At 30.6% G+C, this 18,323-nt stretch overlaps 1 protein-coding gene across 20 annotated transcripts in view; it reads left to right on the top strand.

Moving 5' to 3' along the window:
* Positions 1 to 415: 415 nt before the first annotated feature.
* The window catches only part of LOC148283774 (poly(ADP-ribose) glycohydrolase-like), a 138,906-nt gene continuing 120,998 nt past the window's right edge, over positions 416 to 18,323 (top strand). For 9 of the 20 annotated variants that reach the window (XM_088243260.1, XM_088243259.1, XM_088243251.1 and 6 more), the window contains exons 1-9: positions 873 to 1,137; positions 6,622 to 6,678; positions 8,216 to 8,305; positions 11,573 to 11,790; positions 13,383 to 13,535; positions 14,261 to 14,370; positions 15,509 to 15,652; positions 15,735 to 15,814; positions 17,804 to 17,969. In XM_088243260.1, coding sequence (XP_088099386.1) covers positions 1,122 to 1,137; positions 6,622 to 6,678; positions 8,216 to 8,305; positions 11,573 to 11,790; positions 13,383 to 13,535; positions 14,261 to 14,370; positions 15,509 to 15,652; positions 15,735 to 15,814; positions 17,804 to 17,969 — 1,034 coding nt within the window. In that variant the 5' untranslated portion in view covers positions 873 to 1,121. Of the gene's footprint in view, positions 594 to 658; positions 1,138 to 6,621; positions 6,679 to 8,215; positions 8,306 to 11,572; positions 11,791 to 13,382; positions 13,536 to 14,260; positions 14,371 to 15,508; positions 15,653 to 15,734; positions 15,815 to 17,803; positions 17,970 to 18,323 lie in introns of those variants that run through there. The other 11 variants (XM_088243263.1, XM_088243267.1, XM_088243250.1 and 8 more) reach the window with 4 other exon arrangements.

Below are 18,323 nucleotides of genomic sequence, written 5' to 3'. Positions count from 1 at the left end.
CAAGAAAAAAAATCTGTATTTCTGGACTTGGGTAAAATAAGCGTCGTATAAATGACAGGAAAGTATCAGTATTTTACCTTTTATATCAATTTTGAAAATTTTACATTTGAAAACCTACTTATTTTTAGAAGAAAAAAAAACATTTTGATCTGGTACCAGGTAGAATCCCCACCAGATAAAAATGTCTACGCTGGAAATACGTTTACATTGCGGTCACTATGTGAGCATAGGCATTCTTATCTGGCGACTATCTGGTTGTAAAAGCGAAAATATTATAGTAGGTAGGTGCTAGGGGTCCTATTCTGAACCACTCTCGCGGCACAAGAAAACAGTTAGCGTTTGGAATACCGGGCCTCTTTGTAAATATCGCGGTATTGTCTTTGAATGTATTATCCGCATCTAGTATGTATTATCTATGCCGAGCAACAATCGTTTGAATTTGACAGACTTAGCAGAACCTCAGATTGTGCACAGATTATAATAAATAATAATATAGTACGGCAGAACGGAAATTCGGATAGGTCCAAAAAGTGAAATCTGGAATTGAAATATTGAGTAAATCAATTAAACTAACAATACACAACAGTTATAAGGTAACGCTATAAGAAGGAATTTCAGCATTTTTATAATGTACTAATGTCGTACATGAATTATTTTTAGGTTATGCGTTTCTAAAACATCTCGAATGCCAAATTTTACTTTCCACCATCATTTATCATTTAGTAACCGTGTTTCAAATCTTGCTTACACATACATACGCTCATATCTGTTATCGAAATTCATATTATTGTAATGTTCGCGTACTGCGTTAACTTATCAAACTTAGTCATTGCTGCTATAATTTGTCAACAGTTAAAAATAAAAATAGTATCAGTGTTGTTCGTAGCTCAGTTTTGATCAGTCGCTTTATCGGAATATGCTTTGCCGTTTTATAATTGTGTTTTGTGGTATTTCATATAATAATAAAATTGGTCTTACTTCCTAGTTTGTTTTTACACCATTTTTAATACTAACAAATAATAAGTTAAATCGTGAAATAAGTTTTAATTATTGTGTATTTCATTGTGAATATATTGTTAATTGGTTCAAGCAAAGTCTTGAACATAGAATTATAAATAGTCATGAAATGTTTAGGAGGTTGGTATTATTTTATGGAAATTTTAAAAAACGTCGGATTAAGTGTTTTCTAATATATTTATTACTGAATGTAGGATATTGTTTACTTAACACAAGTATAAAATTATTTGATCATATTAGAACTTGTTGGACTATCATGCATGAGGTCCTGGGTTGGTTTATTACAATAAGCGGTATGATGTTAACCCGAAGCTGTAAGCAATGTCTGACAATAAAAGTGCAATTTTTACGCAGGTTCAATTCCCAGATTATCATTAAAGCATGATTATATTTTCTCAGCTAGCGAAATGCACAAATTAGTAATGATTTTATAACTCAGGTATAACATGTTAAAGTACTTTCTTTCCTCTTATTCATTGGAAGGTTAAACTTGATAGATTTTCTCAAAGGCTTTATGGCAAGTGTCGGTAATCCATAATCTAGATTTAAAAGTTTTCTGTGTATTTTAAATTAGTTTTATAAGTACAGTAGCACCCCGCACAATGATGTTTCAATGTATTGGGATTTCCCGAAATCGCATGCGGTATTTGTATTCCCCAAAGTTGTGTATAATCTTTTTTTTTTTTTTCACCACAACAGGCCAGGAGGCCCAATTACAGTGGTGAATTACATCACAGAACACCAGGCTTGAGAAAATTTTCATATTAATTTTTGTGTTCTCACCGGGAATCGAACCCGGAACCTTCCGTGCGTGAGTCAAGCGTCCTGACCACTACACCACGGTGACCGCCTATCTTGTTGCCTTGATACTCACAAGCGGTATGCAGTCTCGCGGCTCATTTGATATAATTACAGTATAAAAACCATGTTTTTCGCTTCACAGTTTTTTAATGATCCGGTCATCAATGTTGTTGCGGGAATATATATAATCAAGTAATGTAAACTTACAAGTTTTGTTCATATGTAATTGATGAAACACTACACCACGGTGACCGCCTATCTTGTTGCCTTGATACTCACAAGCGGTATGCAGTCTCGCGGCTCATTTGATATAATTACAGTATAAAAACCATGTTTTTCGCTTCACAGTTTTTTGATGATCCGGTCATCAATGTTGTTGCGGGAATATATATAATCAAGTAATGTAAACTTACAAGTTTTGTTCATATGTAATTGATGAAACACTACACCACGGTGACCGCCTATCTTGTTGCCTTGATACTCACAAGCGGTATGCAGTCTCGCGGCTCATTTGATATAATTACAGTATAAAAACCATGTTTTTCGCTTCACAGTTTTTTAATGATCCGGTCATCAATGTTGTTGCGGGAATATATATAATCAAGTAATGTAAACTTACAAGTTTTGTTCATATGTAATTGATGAAACACTACACCACGGTGACCGCCTATCTTGTTGCCTTGATACTCACAAGCGGTATGCAGTCTCGCGGCTCATTTGATATAATTACAGTATAAAAACCATGTTTTTCGCTTCACAGTTTTTTGATGATCCGGTCATCAATGTTGTTGCGGGAATATATATAATCAAGTAATGTAAACTTACAAGTTTTGTTCATATGTAATTGATGAAACACTACACCACGGTGACCGCCTATCTTGTTGCCTTGATACTCACAAGCGGTATGCAGTCTCGCGGCTCATTTGATATAATTACAGTATAAAAACCATGTTTTTCGCTTCACAGTTTTTTAATGATCCGGTCATCAATGTTGTTGCGGGAATATATATAATCAAGTAATGTAAACTTACAAGTTTTGTTCATATGTAATTGATGAAAAATATGCCTAAGCTAAAAATGATATATTTATTGCAATGATTATTGTATATTCCAAGTTCATTGTAAAAAAAAAAGAAAAAAATGTGTTTCTTATAGTCCTTAAAATATAGCTCGATTAGAATGACAGCTGTCAAACTAATTTCATTAGTGATTGGAAATTACTGATCACTGATCAAATTGATTTTATCAGTTATTTAATGCAATCATGAAACTCTGTTTCGGAAAATTGATATAAAAAACGCAAAAAGAAGCCTATTATAGTGTGTTTAACACAATTATTCACTAAAAATGAGACATTTATACTTTTTTCATGAACAACATCAAATGAATTATTTTTTTATTTGATTAATTTACATTGATCAATTTGTCCCATCTCTAACCTTTTTAGCGAAATGATGTAACCTTGTAAGGACGTCGTTAATAATTAGGTTTATTTAAGTTTTTTTTAGATTTAAATCTGATTTTATATATTAATGTTGATTTATGTTTCAAGCATTGTATTGAAAAAAAAAATTTCACGCCAGATACAAAATAATTTTTCGTGTGTCAATATAAATAACTTCTTTGACGTTACTACAAAGTTATGTCGTCACTTTTTCTGACAACTGTCATTCTAATCATGTTACATTTGAAGGACTATAGTATAGAATTTTCAGTGAGAAAAACAGTATTAGCAAATCAAGTTGTTTATCATAGAAATAAAAGAAGAGTGATACTCGCTTTCATGATATCTTCGAGACATACATTTATTATAAAATTCTATATGAAATTGGAAATGAAAAATGTTTTCTTACATGCGGTAAACATTTGAATATTTAATTGCATAGCGAAGTTTCTCGAAAATGTATGAAAGGATAAATAAAAATTACCTACTTTGAATGAGGTCACTAGTTCTCCGAAATCAACCAATGACAGAGTGTTGTGATACATTTACGGTTACTGGGAAGCCAACCACCAATCAGGACAACTCAACTTAAAGAACTTGTGACCTCACAGTGGAGTAAATTCAAAATCACAAATCTTCAAATCATCATAGATAATATTTAAAAAATTGGCTTAGTCTATTAACTAATAAAAAAAAACACCAAACTTCCTCATTGGGTTATGAGCAATGTTTCCTATAAGATGTGTGCATAGGCCGCACATCTGTTAAAAAAATTTCACCCCTTAACTCTTAAAGCCCAATGGGTAAAAATATAATGCGGGTGGCGAAGTGGAGTTACATGAAACCTATGCATTGGAAAAGAATAGTCTTTATTTAGTAATTATTTTTTCGTTGATAGCAGTATTTCTAAAAACAGATTATTACTTAATCCTTTAGCCTGCTGTTCTCCTAAGTATTGTTTGTGAATAGTTAATTATTCATTTTTTTTATTATTTAATGATTTTATAAACTAATTTTTATGTCACGAAAACCCTGGTGTCAAAATTTGCACTTAAAAATTCAAAATAAACAATTGCAACATTACTGTTTTTTTATTTACAATTAATGCATTTTAAGCGGAATTCAAACCCATAATCTTTATGGCTACACGACTCAAATATCTCTGCCATTTTATCACGGAATTCATCAAAGTAATGTTCTATTCCGTGTAGAAGCTTTAAATACCCACAAGAATCTGTCTAGTAAGCAGTGACTAAAGGTTTTTATTTAGACAATTTTATTAGTATAAATGTAAGTTATTTCTACATTGTTACATGAAAATTAAATATGTTTATTTTATGTATGGTAGAATTGGCTCTGCACTATTTAGCAATTTTACTGGAATAATTTTATAATACTGTCCTCTATTATTATTGTTATATTGTCATTTATTCTTTTTGTATTGTTATATTGTGAATAATTATTGTTTTATTGATTAGATTTTATTTGGTATTAATTTATAATGGCAAACTCATCAGTTAAAAATAGCATGTGCCAACGGTTGACAATATCTCCCAATTCTTATCTTTATGTGAAATTCTTATCTTTCTTATAACCACGAAAAGCGCTAGCCGACGGCGTTATAAAATTCACGGCGACGATCGAAGAAATAATATTTGTGTTTTTTCAAAGACTACTCTGTTAAATCTGCTACTATAATTTTCATGTATGTCTCGAATTGAAGATTTTTTTTTTTTTGAAAGATTTTAATGAACGTAAATCATATAAAATTTATTTATCGCATGATCGATAATTTTCATATTCATAGGGTCTGAGAATCCCATCTCCGGTAGGTATGTGTTAAAAAAAGGAACAGGTTACCAGATTTCTGTTTTGCGCAAGTAAAATGACTGATATTTTGTGATTGGTTTCTAGTGCTCACATCATAGTATACTCATTTGTTACACATTTTAAACAAATATTTTATGAATCTTGCTTATTGGAGGTCATCCTGTTATTTTGAAGGTGTTTTAAATTTCGGGCTAGTATAGATTCTTCTGTATAAACCTACTATACATTATATAAATAAAATATGTGTGATACTCAAATCCACAAATTTGGAATAACCATGACTGGTTTTATTGCTTTCGCAATGTCTTCGAGACTGGTATCATTATTATAAAATTCAATGTATTTATTAAAAAAACAGTAATGATAGGAAATTCAAAATGATGTAATAGCAATTCTATTAGGTAATCCCGGAATTAATGTTGTTTTTTATAGTAAAACTCAAACTTGATTTTTCAATTTTTTTTATTTTATTTTTTAAACAAAGTAATATCCAGTGTTATCTACGACTCTTTGCCTTCTATTTACTAGATCTAAATTACTCTCTCATAAAAAGCTTTTGGCTTATATTCAAAGAACTCTGAGAGAGCCGATTTCAGTTCTTCGATATTGTTGAATTTTTTGTTCCATAATTGTTTCTAAAGAGCAAAAGGAACCCAGATATCCTCTTTTTGTACCTTTCCTAGTTTTTCAAGATAGCGATGTGTGTTCGATCTTGATGAGCCGATCTTCTTCGATACTTCATCAATGGTCATCATCGGATTTGCTTCGATTTCCACCTTTATTGCTGCTTCATCCACCAGACTGGGCCGTCCACTTCGAGGCTCGTCCTTCAAATCCAGATTAGCTGTTCGAAATTTTTTGATCCAACGTTGGCACTTTTGTTTGTAAATTTCTGTCACAGTTTTTTTATTGAAACAAAAACAGCATACAGCTTCTTATATGTGTTTCCGAAAGACCTGTCTCTGTTATTGTTTATAAATGCGGTAGAAGATTTTTTTTGTTTAAAAGAAACGCAAAGGATCACAGAGAATAAAACAAATTACAAATCACGTGTTTACTGGTATACAAACCCAGAAATACTGAGCCAAAGTTGCCTATTGAAAAAACAACGTTTATTCCGGGACTACCTAATATTTAATTATTTTGGTTAGAAGGACCTTTTTACAAGTATTAGGATTGGATAATCAAGAACTTGAGCCACAACAATTAATGTAAAATTTCAATTATTAGTATTTGGTTGGCCCTTTGTTTTTTAAAACTTCTTTAATGTGCCAAGACATAGATTCACAAAAAATTGGAGATAGTCATAAGTAAATAAATTAACAAATATTTTTTATTTCATGTATTAGGAGTCATATTGTGAAAAAAATAAAAAAATACTATTAAAATTTATTAGGCCATACATATAATTGTTTAATACTATAAGTACAGTTAAATATCATAAGCATATTAATTAATTAATTATGTACTTATTTGATTTAATATTAGTTAGTAAGCTTTGTGCCAAACTAATTCATATTCTGTTTCAGGTTCACGTAAAAATAGCAGTACAAATCTTGTGCCCTCAGGAACCTCAGGTAATTCAAGTATGAAAAATCCCATATTAACTATTATTTTATTTTTGATGTAGGTAATTGCTGGAATTCCTCTATTATAACATTTTTCTTAACAGACAGACTTGAACATGTATAAAAAATGCCTTTATAGCTTCTAAAATTACTATTGATATTTCGTATTTAAACCGGCTGATAAATCACTGCAATATCATTTACTTCTGTTAGTGCATGCCCAAAGAGAATTATTGTACACATCAAATAATTTAGTTATTGTCAGTAAGTAAATCTACTTTCTATCTTATCTAAAGCTCCCATAAGTAGATATTAATTTAATGTAGATTTGTACTTATCTTTAGGAAATATTAAATTAAGTTTCATGGACTGATAACTGATTAGGTAATACTGTTTAACTCATACCCACCGGAACATACAAGTATTTGTATGGAAAAACCGGTCGCAATTATTTTATGCGTTTTTTGGCAATTAAACTATATGAAATACAATATTTGATCATAGTTTTATGTTAGTTAAAAAAAAAAGTACAAATTTCTGAATGAAACTTCTTCATTTTCTTTGAAGATTTTTCATGTACAATTGGGGAATCAGTGTCAAATGATATTAAAAACTACGTTCAATCAGACCCAAACTGTTCGTTGTCATCTTATACTTCATCATCTTCTACATTTTCGAGATCTTCTGAAATTGGAAGTAACGGAGGTGTACTTGCATTCATCAGATTTCCTGCCTCTTACAAAAATGGCTTTGTTTTTTCTGCTACCGTAGTTTCAACTTGATAAATATGGATCCGAACTTAATAGCAGTCTATTCAATACATCTTTGTTACAATCGACTTATAAAAACTTGTGCAAATTTCAGTCTGTATTGTCGGAAATGCCTGTTGCGGGCTATAGCTGCCTCTTCCGATAACTGGCCAATTAGTAAGATTGCATGCAATATGAATTTGGCGCCATGTATCAAAATTTTGTACATTTTTGGTGACATGGGATGCCAACCATACAAATTTGTGCACATTTTTGTTGTTTTCTTTGCAAAAACATCAAATTTGTTAGCATCAACGCTGTAACCGCTCGAACCGTGTTGTGGAGTTTGTTAATGGAATTAGTAAACATCTCAAATTTTTACTGTGTTGTTGAGTTTGTGAATGGAATTAGTAAACATCTCAGTTTTCACACGTTGTTGAGTTTGTGAAAGGAATTAATGAATATCTTAAGTTTTCACTTGAAGGTACCCATATTTTTATACGCATTACTAATATAATATAAGTACATATATGTACACTGTATTATGTAATCATATTATTTTTATGTAATTCCTATTTTTTTTCCATACATTTTTCGTTTCCTCGCTTTAACATTTTCCTCAGATTTACACTTTTTTCTTGCTCCCCTGAAAAACGTAAAAAGTGGGTTTTACTGTGTAAATATATATATGAAAGGATTTATTTTAAAACCAGTAAATTGGATATCTAAAAGTTTCTAAAAGTGTTTTTATTTTAATTATATAATGTTAAATACATTAATAACATACACAATAACAATTTTTTTAGATTCAAGAGGATATGATGCTCTCCAAAATGAACAGAATGTAAATCAAACACGTATTGTTCCTGTGCATAAGTCAACACCAATGGAGATAGGTACTATTATTATTATCAATTATAATACGTGCATTCTAAGTAATATTGATTTTATGTCATTTTAGGCATATACATAATATCTTAAGGGCGATTTACGGAAAATAAATAATAAATAAAAAAATTAAGTTTGTTTTTGTTTATTTTGTCAATATGTATGAGGTGTGTTCAGAAAATAACAGGAATTTTCATTTTTTGAAATTATTTATTTTATTTATTCGTCTACATTAATGTTGTTGCTTTCAAAATGGTTATTTTATTTATTTATATATACGCCCAATGGGCATTTTTATGGACACATTTATGCATAGAAAATTATTATAACAAAATTAGAAAGACTCAGTGCTTTATTGTAGACTTTGTGGGAGTGGAAGCGGGAGAGAGGTGTATATAATTGAATTTGATTCAGTGATTGTTTGAAAGAAGACAACTTGTTACCAAAGAAATCAAGACTGGTATGTTTATGGCAGACCTAAGAATTATGGGCATAGGGGAATGAAAACCATAGTTAGTTCTATGGTTATCGGTATGAAAGAGTAAGTTTTGTCTGAGGTTTCTAGTTGGGATATTTAATTTTATTGAGCTCAGTAGTTCAGGCGCATCCTCGAGTGAGTTGAGAATTTTAAATAGGACTGCAAGGTCGGATTTATTTCGACGGTCTTGAAGACAAGATATATTCAAGGTAGTTTCTAACTCATTATACGTATATAGGTCTCTGGATAAGCCCAACCTCCAGCCTATCTTTCTTAAAAATCGATGTTGAACTGATTCAATATTCTTGATGTGAACATCATAAAATGGAGACCAGATAACAGAGGAATACTCTAGGTGCGGGCGAACTAGGGAACAGAAGAGAGTTTTAAGGGTATCGATATTTTTGAAGTCAGCTGTGCTTCTGTTAATAAACCTAAGAATTTTTAAGGATTTATTGATAACATGTTCCATATGAATTGTAAAAGAAAGTTTAGTGTCAAGTATAATGATGTAATAACTTATATTTACATATAAGTTATTAATTTAAAAAATACTTGGTACACTTCCACTTATTTATTTTGACCAATTAGCGCTTTCACGCTCTAATGGGCATCTTCAGACTGGTGGATATTATACAGTGTATGGATAATTAATATAAAACTAAATATTATCTTAAGTGTAGGTACATTTAAAAATAAGTTGAAAAAAATACAATACACAATATTGCGTTATATTCTTTACAAAAAAAATATAAAAATTTTACATGTAGGACATAAAGGTCAAAAGTTGGATAGATTAGAAATTTTAGAAATAAATAGGATAAAAAATAATAGCGATAGAATTTTAATAAATCAGCAGATACAATTTAAAAACTCACCCTTATTAGCCCCCTTAGTTAGACCCTGTACATTGTAATAAAACAATAAATATTTTTCATAACATAGAATATCCTCTTAAAGTACACCGCCAACACGTGTTTCGATCATTTGTCTCACTCTGTTCCATTGCAATATTGCGTATTGTATTTTTTTCAACTTATTTTTAAATGTACCTACACTTAAGATAATATTTAGTTTTATATAAATTATCCATACACTGTACAATATTCACCAGTCTGAAGATGCCCATTAGAGGGTGAAAGCGCTAATTGGTCAAAATAAATAAGTGGAAGTGTACCAAGTATTTTTTAAATTAATAACTTATATGTAAATATAAGTTATTACATCATTACAATGGAATTCCATCAAGAATTGTCAATAAATAATTTAAATGAAAAAAAGTTAAGTATAATACCCAAATCTCGTATACTAGACACAGATGATAATATTTCATCGTTCAGTGAGTAGTCGTTTATGATTGGATTTTCCAGACGAAAAAATCTCATAACCTTGCACTTACTTCAGTTGAGATGTAGATTATTGGACGAGCACCAGGTGCTAAAAGTTATCATTAGATATTATGCACTTGTGCCAGCGCCTTTTCTAATCCTCGAAACACTTCTTAAACTCGACCTTTGGGATAGCCTGTAGCTCTTTCAGCGATGCATTTTTAATGTAATCTATGCTTGTAAAACGAAGGCCCTTTAAGGTTCTCTTTATTTTTGGAAATAGGAAAAAGTCCCTCGGTGTCATGTCTGGTGAATATGGAGGCTAGGGCATCGTTACGGTATTGTTTTTGGCCAAAAATTCATGAACTAGCTATGAAGTGTGAGCAAGTGCATTATCATGGTGCAAAAGCCATGAATTGTTTTGCCATAAATCCGGGCGTTTTTTTCTGATTGCTTCACGCAAACGGGCATGAACTTGTAGGTAGTGCTCCTTATTGACCGTTTGACCTCGTGGCAAGAATTCACGATGCACTATGCCATTAAAATCGAAGAACACAGTGAGCAGAAAGTTTATGATTACATAAATAACTGTTCAACTGATTCAAAAATGTTCCTTCGAGTCCAAGAGATTTTAATTTTGCAGATAACATTTGCAACATTGTCTTATGCTTCGCGTATTAGGAGGATAGTGATTTTCATCACTTATAAATATTTTATTTTTGACTGAGTCAGGATTCAAATCCGAGATCTCATGTACTGTAGTCAAATACGCTTACCTCCACAAGGTGGACAGCATTCAATTGAATATACCCAAAGGAATATCGCATTTTGGTAGGTTTAAAAAAAGTATTCCAATATGCAAAATACAGATTTCCCTGTCGCTACTGATTTCTATTTTTACCACAAAGTTTCCCGGGCACAAGTGCGCTGAGATTTATGATGTACTGCACATGTCTACATGCAAGTTGTGCCATCAAGAGATGGTAAAACTTATACCGACTTTAAGCGGACCGAATGGAAGAAAATTAGGGCCGCAAAGGGCAGGATAGAAGAAAACTACTTTAAATAGCTTTTATTTTTCAATATGTCATCGATGATACTGCAATACCGCTTAGCCTCAATTTTTCACAAAATTATTTTTACTGCATAAATTCGTTCTAGGGACTTAAAGATAAAATTGTTCTAAAACCCCAGCGGTATTTTTAATAGATTGAAATCGTTAGTAATATATTAACAGAACAGTTTCTAGGTTCCCTTGTTAGTAAAAAAAATTGATAGTTATGCGGTATTGCAGCATCACCGACAATTTGTTTTATTTTTCAGGTAATTAGCATATTATGTATGTTACTCTGCAATTGGCCACAGTGTTATGGTATTAGTAACTCAAAAATACATGGAAAAAGCCTTATGCTATTTTCACTATATATTTCACTACTCAAAATATGTAACACTTACTTGTAATTTTACAGGCGAGCAATCATCTTCCGCAAAGAAGCCCAAATTCGAGAATGGAAGAGATAAACCTTGGGAGAATCCTGATTTCCCCTTAATTGGCGATTCAGTAACATACTGTTATGCCGATATAAATACGGATGCTCTTCCATATCCCTTAGAAAGTGCTGATATATGGGATAAGGATCATGTACGGATGCCATTTTCAAAGCATAGTCTTTATCCTGTAAAAACAGTAAGTTCTTCCTTTTATGTGAAGGTCCTAGTGGTTTTATAAATATTTCTTAGTTGTTTTTTAAAAATTTATTTTAAATGTACATACATGCAATTCTGTAAGTACTAATCAGGTTGTGGTTTCGCGGCTAGTGTTGCAGACTCACGGATCAGAGGTCCGAGGTTCAAACACCACTCTACCCCAACTTGGTTCCCATTTTCTAATAGTGAGTTATTTACAACTCGTTGAAAATGGTTCCAAAATTTTATTTAGGTAAATTATATGAACGCAAATATTTCGTAAGTATTTAAGTAAAAAAGAAAGTCAAAGATATTTTAGTAAAAAAATATAAATAAGTCAAACATATTTTAGTAAAAAAATATGAATAAGTCAAACATATTTTAGTAAAAAAATATGAATAAGTCAAACATTTATAACATCATTTTTCCTTGATTTTCTGTTAATGTTAAAAAATCTAATATATAGTACATATTATAATATTGAGTATGTCCTAAAGTTTGTAGATAGGGCTGGATGATACTAACTGGTATTAAAAGAAGTATAAAAATTGAAAAGTATTTTCAGGTATTGCCTAGTAGGTAAAAAGAAGTAGGTCTCTTTTACTTCACAAATGTCAACATTGAGGGGAGATCCTTAAGCCCACCATCCACTCGCAGCTGTTATAGAGTCCTGGGGACTCTCTGTCAGCTGCGCATAGAGAAAAGTTATTATAAATATTCTTAACGAATACAAACTCTTTGCAGATTACGGAGGGGGGAGGAGGATGTATGGACAGAGGCCAACGCATTGTCCCTACCCCTAAGGATCCCCTCAATGCCTCTGTTTTTTTTAAATTCATAAATATATATTTTCACAAACAATTTACATAAATAAACGTATCCAAATATACAAAAACAATTTATTAAAACTATAACCATTTCACAAAAGTCAACAGATGGAAGAGTTGAGGTTATATGGGTGGTCAAACATACGCAGAGTGGTAAATATTACACAGTATGTAAAGTGGCCACTTAAACCAGCCAATGACAAGTCATAAAAAAGGGCATTGTACATTGATAACAGTGGGAATTAGAATTTTGTGGACTGTATAGAAATCGTTTACTCAATTTGAAGTTCTTCCGATTGTTAATTTATGAAGCCCTTCACTTTTGCTATTGAACGGATACCGCAGATGATGACGAGTTGCATATTTTAGGCTGTTTATGTAATACTAGTTTAATTTTGTCAGAAGTATATGGCAGGATATGATAAGGATTTATCAGAATAACACTTTTCACAATGTGACTTGCTCACAGGACGGTAGATCAACAGTGAAAACTTCATTTAAGACTGTAATTAGAATCGGGAATGATTTTAGGAAAGAATTTGTATTATCCGTCTCAAATAGACCAAATTTTTTATGTCATTTGCTATAATACTTTATGTACTTTTTAACTATATATTGTAAGAGCTCTCTGGGCGTTTATAAAATAAATAATCCCCGTAAATGCCTAGACATCCATATCCTTTATATATATCCGTATCATTTATGTATAATTTAAAGCAGTTTGGTACATCAACTAAGTATTCATCAATTAAATTCTATTTTCCAGGGTGCTGGAACAGATCTGAAAGAAAGGTGGCTTTTGATAAAGGAAGCGTTAACGCTTCAACCCTTTGAAACTACCCGTCAGTTGGAAAATGCTATATTCAGATATAATTATAATTCGCACCAATTTATTGCCTTACATAAACTCTTTGCGGAAGTAAGTAAAATGAAGTATTCGTAAAAGTATCTAAAGTTCTTAAATAAATTCTGGATGAAACGTCCGAGGTTTTAATCCCATATAAAAAAAACTCGATTCTCATTTTTTAAATTGCTGGTTGAAGATATCCACTAATTTATTTAATTTCATCATTTATTAAAAAAGCTAGATCTATATTTCCGTTAAACTATCATTAAGGGAATTGTATTTCTTGCTTGACAGCTCAGTGCCAACGAATAATTTAATGATGCAATGGCTAAGACACCCGCTTCACACACGGATGATTCCGGGTTCAATTCCCGATGAAATTTTTCTCAAGCCTGGATGTTCTGTTTTATAATTCACCACTGATTGTAACTATTGACCTGTTGCATTGCAAAAACAACAACAACAAAAAAACTCATTATTTAGAAAACGCATTTCATGAACATTTTTATACAGACTAAAGATTATTTTCTTTGTTTTGTTAACTTTTTGTCAAAGTGCAGGAGTTCAGAAACACCATAACATCTTCAGACTTGGGGATTCAAAAAAAAATATTTCTCGTTCTCTTATACTCTCAATATATTACTGTTTAGGATAAAAAGACTTGCTACAAATTTTTAATCAAAAAGTTTTAATATAATTTAGATTTATTCGAGACCATCAAATATGATAACCATTTCACATTCAAAATATAAATTTTTGCCTTTGAGTTCTACAGATATCTTTGTAAATATTTTTAGCATTTATCAGCTGCAGAAAGAAGTTTCTTTTTTAAAAAAACACTTCCATTTATGATAAATTTGGCTTTGGACTTGCCGATGTTGGTACGAGTGCCTATTCCTCTGTTAAGGTAAATATGATTTTATTAAATAATAAAACAAACATGAAAGTGTGAATTCAAATGATGGTATTATTATGTAAATTCATTATGTAGTATTAGAAGAAATCCCTAGTCGGTTTCCCCTATTTATCTCTTACTCTGTTGCTTTATTTGATGTTTTTCTAACTGAAGAATTTGGATATAAAATTAATTAAAAAAACAAATTGGATATATAAAGAAATTAAATGAATATATTTATTCATTACTTGTTGATGATACTTTTTGCAAAAAGGGTCTTACTATTTATGCAAAAAACAGTAAATATACCCTGTTTTAATTTCTAAAATCCCTTCTTTCCATTTTATAAAATAACAAAAGTTTCATCGTTGAACTTGCTTGTTCTCGTAAAAGATGAATTAAAAAAAAAATCTAAGGAGTAAAAATACACAAAATGTAATTGATTATGATTAATCTTCCAAAATTAAATTAATTAACATGTTGATCGCCGTGTCAGCCACAGCCACCGGTGGCCGATACAACCCAATTGGAATACCTCGGTGTCGGCCACCGGTGGCTGACACCCTCATCTTCTCAAAAATCTCCTCATAAATACCTCAAAACAAATTAAATAATTGTTTTTCGATCTAATATTAAATTAAAAACGTAAAAACAATATTTGGACATTTTACAAAAATCCTATTGGCGATCAATGTGTTAAATATTTTTTTTTCCTGATTCCTCTTTCTCACTCATTCCAAACTCATTACCTGATTCCACATTTTTCATCCTTTAATATGTATAATTTTATTTAAATTGATATACTCAAGTCTTATCTACCGATTAAGTTATTTTTTAATAAATTAGATTTTTTCATGTATCTATTTTTTGATACATATTTTATTTTTTAGCACAACTTTTTTTACCACTCTTCTTTTGACCAGTCTATTTTTGGGATGGCTGGAAGATATTGCTTTTAGCCATAAGTCCGCCTAAGTACTTTTTCTTTGTACTTGAAGATTGGAATAAATAAATAAATAATAATTGTAATAATAAAAATGAAGTTCCACCAAGAAATGTCAGTAGAGAAACTCAATCTATTAAATTAATAATAGATAAATAATAATGTCACTGTAGGGCGGTTTTCTTAATTTGTTGTTTTTTTTTACAGGAAAGGTACAAATAAATCAGTGTCTCTTTCTCAGTACCAAATTGCATCTTTGTTAGCCAATGCATTTTTCTGCACCTTTCCCCGAAGAAATTCCAAAAAAGATGATGCTGAGTATTGCAACTTTCCTTATATAAACTTTCAAAGGTATATTTCGTTTTACAAAATGTATTGTTATTATTCTGTGTGATGTAAAGATATTTTGACTGTTAAAGAATTGAATTTTTAGATTGTTTTCCATCGATTCGCTAGCTGCGATACAGAAGCTGAAATGTTTATGCCATTACTTCAAAAGAATTCAACAAAAAAGTAAGAACTTCTTACTACTCTTACTTACCTTATGTATTCTAATATTTAGTAATTTTTTTATTAAAAAAAAACATATATATATATTAATAATTTCATAAATGGTACATGTTTTTTTTTTATTCTATACATATTTACTTTTATACATCTAGTAAATGTTAAAACTGTAACTCTCCAAAAAAAGTGAGCTTGGGGAGTGACTTACACTGTTGTTGTTTATTTATTAGATTTTATATAATTTTGAGGATACAAGTACATGAGAAAAAAACAAAAACATAGTATAAATAAATAGAAACAGATAATTATAATACATTTATACTAATTAAAATTTAATTCAGTTTTTACACTTGTTCAAAAAATTTATTTAGATTTACTTTGAATTTATTTATAGATATATTAGTTTTAATAGTTTTTAGTTCACTCAGGAAGATAATTGTAATTTTTTATACCTTTTAAGACAAAGCTATTTTGACCATGACTTGTGCGGGATTCAGGGATTTTAATATTATTTTGGTATCTGAGTGACTTACTCATCTCAAATTCTTATCTATTATTTTCATAAATTTGTATAATGGAATATATTTTGTCTACTGTATGAACTTTAAATAATTTATATAGACTTTCCATATTGAATGTTGAGGGTTTCTTTAAAATTACTTTAATAACTAATCATTGTACTATTTTAATAGGGTTTAATATATTGGCATATGCACCACCCCCATCCAACAATACCATATTGTACAATTGAGTAATAAGCTATTTTTAAAATATTCCTTAATCTAATAAATATTATATACGTTTTCTAATACGCTTAACTAGTTCACTAATATGGTCTTTTTTTTTATTTTTATTTATTTATTTTTTACATATTTATTACAGCAATTTACAATGAATTATTCATAAAACAAATTAATTAAGTAGTAAAAGTAAACATATATATTTTTTATTTTTGCTGTTAGTTCATCTAAACCGCCTAACTAGGGATAGCTTCCCTATTCTAAGGCAGTAAATTATGGATTTTATAATAATATTAAAAAGTAATTACAGTTTTATTATTATGTGTGCTTTTTCAGTCTTAAAAGTAAATAATAATAAATATACAGTGAGAACATAAACAATACTAAAATCTCTATATCCTAAGTCCTTAGTCATTACTAGTAAAACCAGAAATCAGCTTACGTCCTTCTACATCGGACAACAATTTCTTTGACTCCCCCCGACCAATATGGATTAAAAATGCAGTCAACACCTTCCTCAGCCTGGCAATCCCACCACATTTCCATGAATCTGGGATAAGGTTATATATCCTCGGGCCTGTATAATATTGCTGCTTTTGAGCCAAAAAAGTATTAACTCCTCTCTGTAGAATCAGATCCTATTTGGAGTGTCTAGTATTATGAACATGAAAAACCCTTGCGTATTTTTCCCTGTTGAGATGCGTGACCGCATTCTTTCCATTTTAAGTTTTGGTCAATGTATACACCAAGATATTTTATTTTATCTGTTGTATGAACATGTTAGATTATATGATATAATACATATACTAAGATGTTTTATCAGCAACTACCGTACTTTCTTCTCTGAATATAATAAATAAAGCATGTTTATATTATGTATTGTAATATGCAATGTGGTTTCAATGTGCTCTTTCTAAGCATCGAAAAAATGGGCTTCCTCAGTGGTATCAAATAGAAACGCACGCGAGAGTTAAAAGTTTAAAAAAAAATACCAGTAGTGAAAAGACTATTTCTTTTAGTGCACATTGAACTTAAAAGAAATGGTCTTTTTGGTACTGGTTTTGTTGGTCTTCCATGGTCTTTTGTTATCATAGGCAGTGGCGTTTTTACTTTTAAACCCCTCATATTACACATACACAATATTTTTAGCAACGTTCAAAGAAATATACTATAATATCACCTTGTAGTTTTCTTTAGATATTTGTTTTGGTAATGGGTAGTTAGTATTAATGTATCACAATATGACTTATTTCAGTGCCAACTGGTGCTGTTACATTTACACGCCGGGCGGTGAAAGATTCTGAATGTCCCGATTGGTCCAATTCTTCAGAGAAAATATTAACCATTCCTATACATGTCGAATCTAGTGGAACCATTGAAGATGATGGTGAGGGATTATTGCAGGTAGATTTTGCAAACAAGTAAGTGCTGCAATCTTCGCAAACCACCTGTTTTTTTTTGCACAAAATCTGTTTTTTAAAAAGTTCTGGTCTAGAATTACAGCCATAACATTTTTATCTACTCTGTCATAATTTTATTTATCACAATTTAGATTCACCATATCATCAGAATACTGATAAAACCATCTAAATCCATTGTTACCTATTATGAGAAAAATAAATTTGAATGTTTGACTCAACAAAACTATGTACATAACATGTCCAAAAAAAATATTTTGGACATGTTATGTACAACATGTCCAAAATATTTTTTTTGGACATGTTATGTACATACGCATGAAACCATTTTAGTTCATTTGAATGAGGAACTTCGTA

Source organism: Micrasema longulum, unplaced genomic scaffold (genome assembly GCF_059751315.1).
Source record: "Micrasema longulum isolate JH-2025_06_02 unplaced genomic scaffold, ASM5975131v1 h1tg000198l, whole genome shotgun sequence".
Taxonomy (NCBI): domain Eukaryota; kingdom Metazoa; phylum Arthropoda; class Insecta; order Trichoptera; family Brachycentridae; genus Micrasema; species Micrasema longulum.
This window is presented reverse-complemented; position numbering and strand designations above follow the sequence as displayed.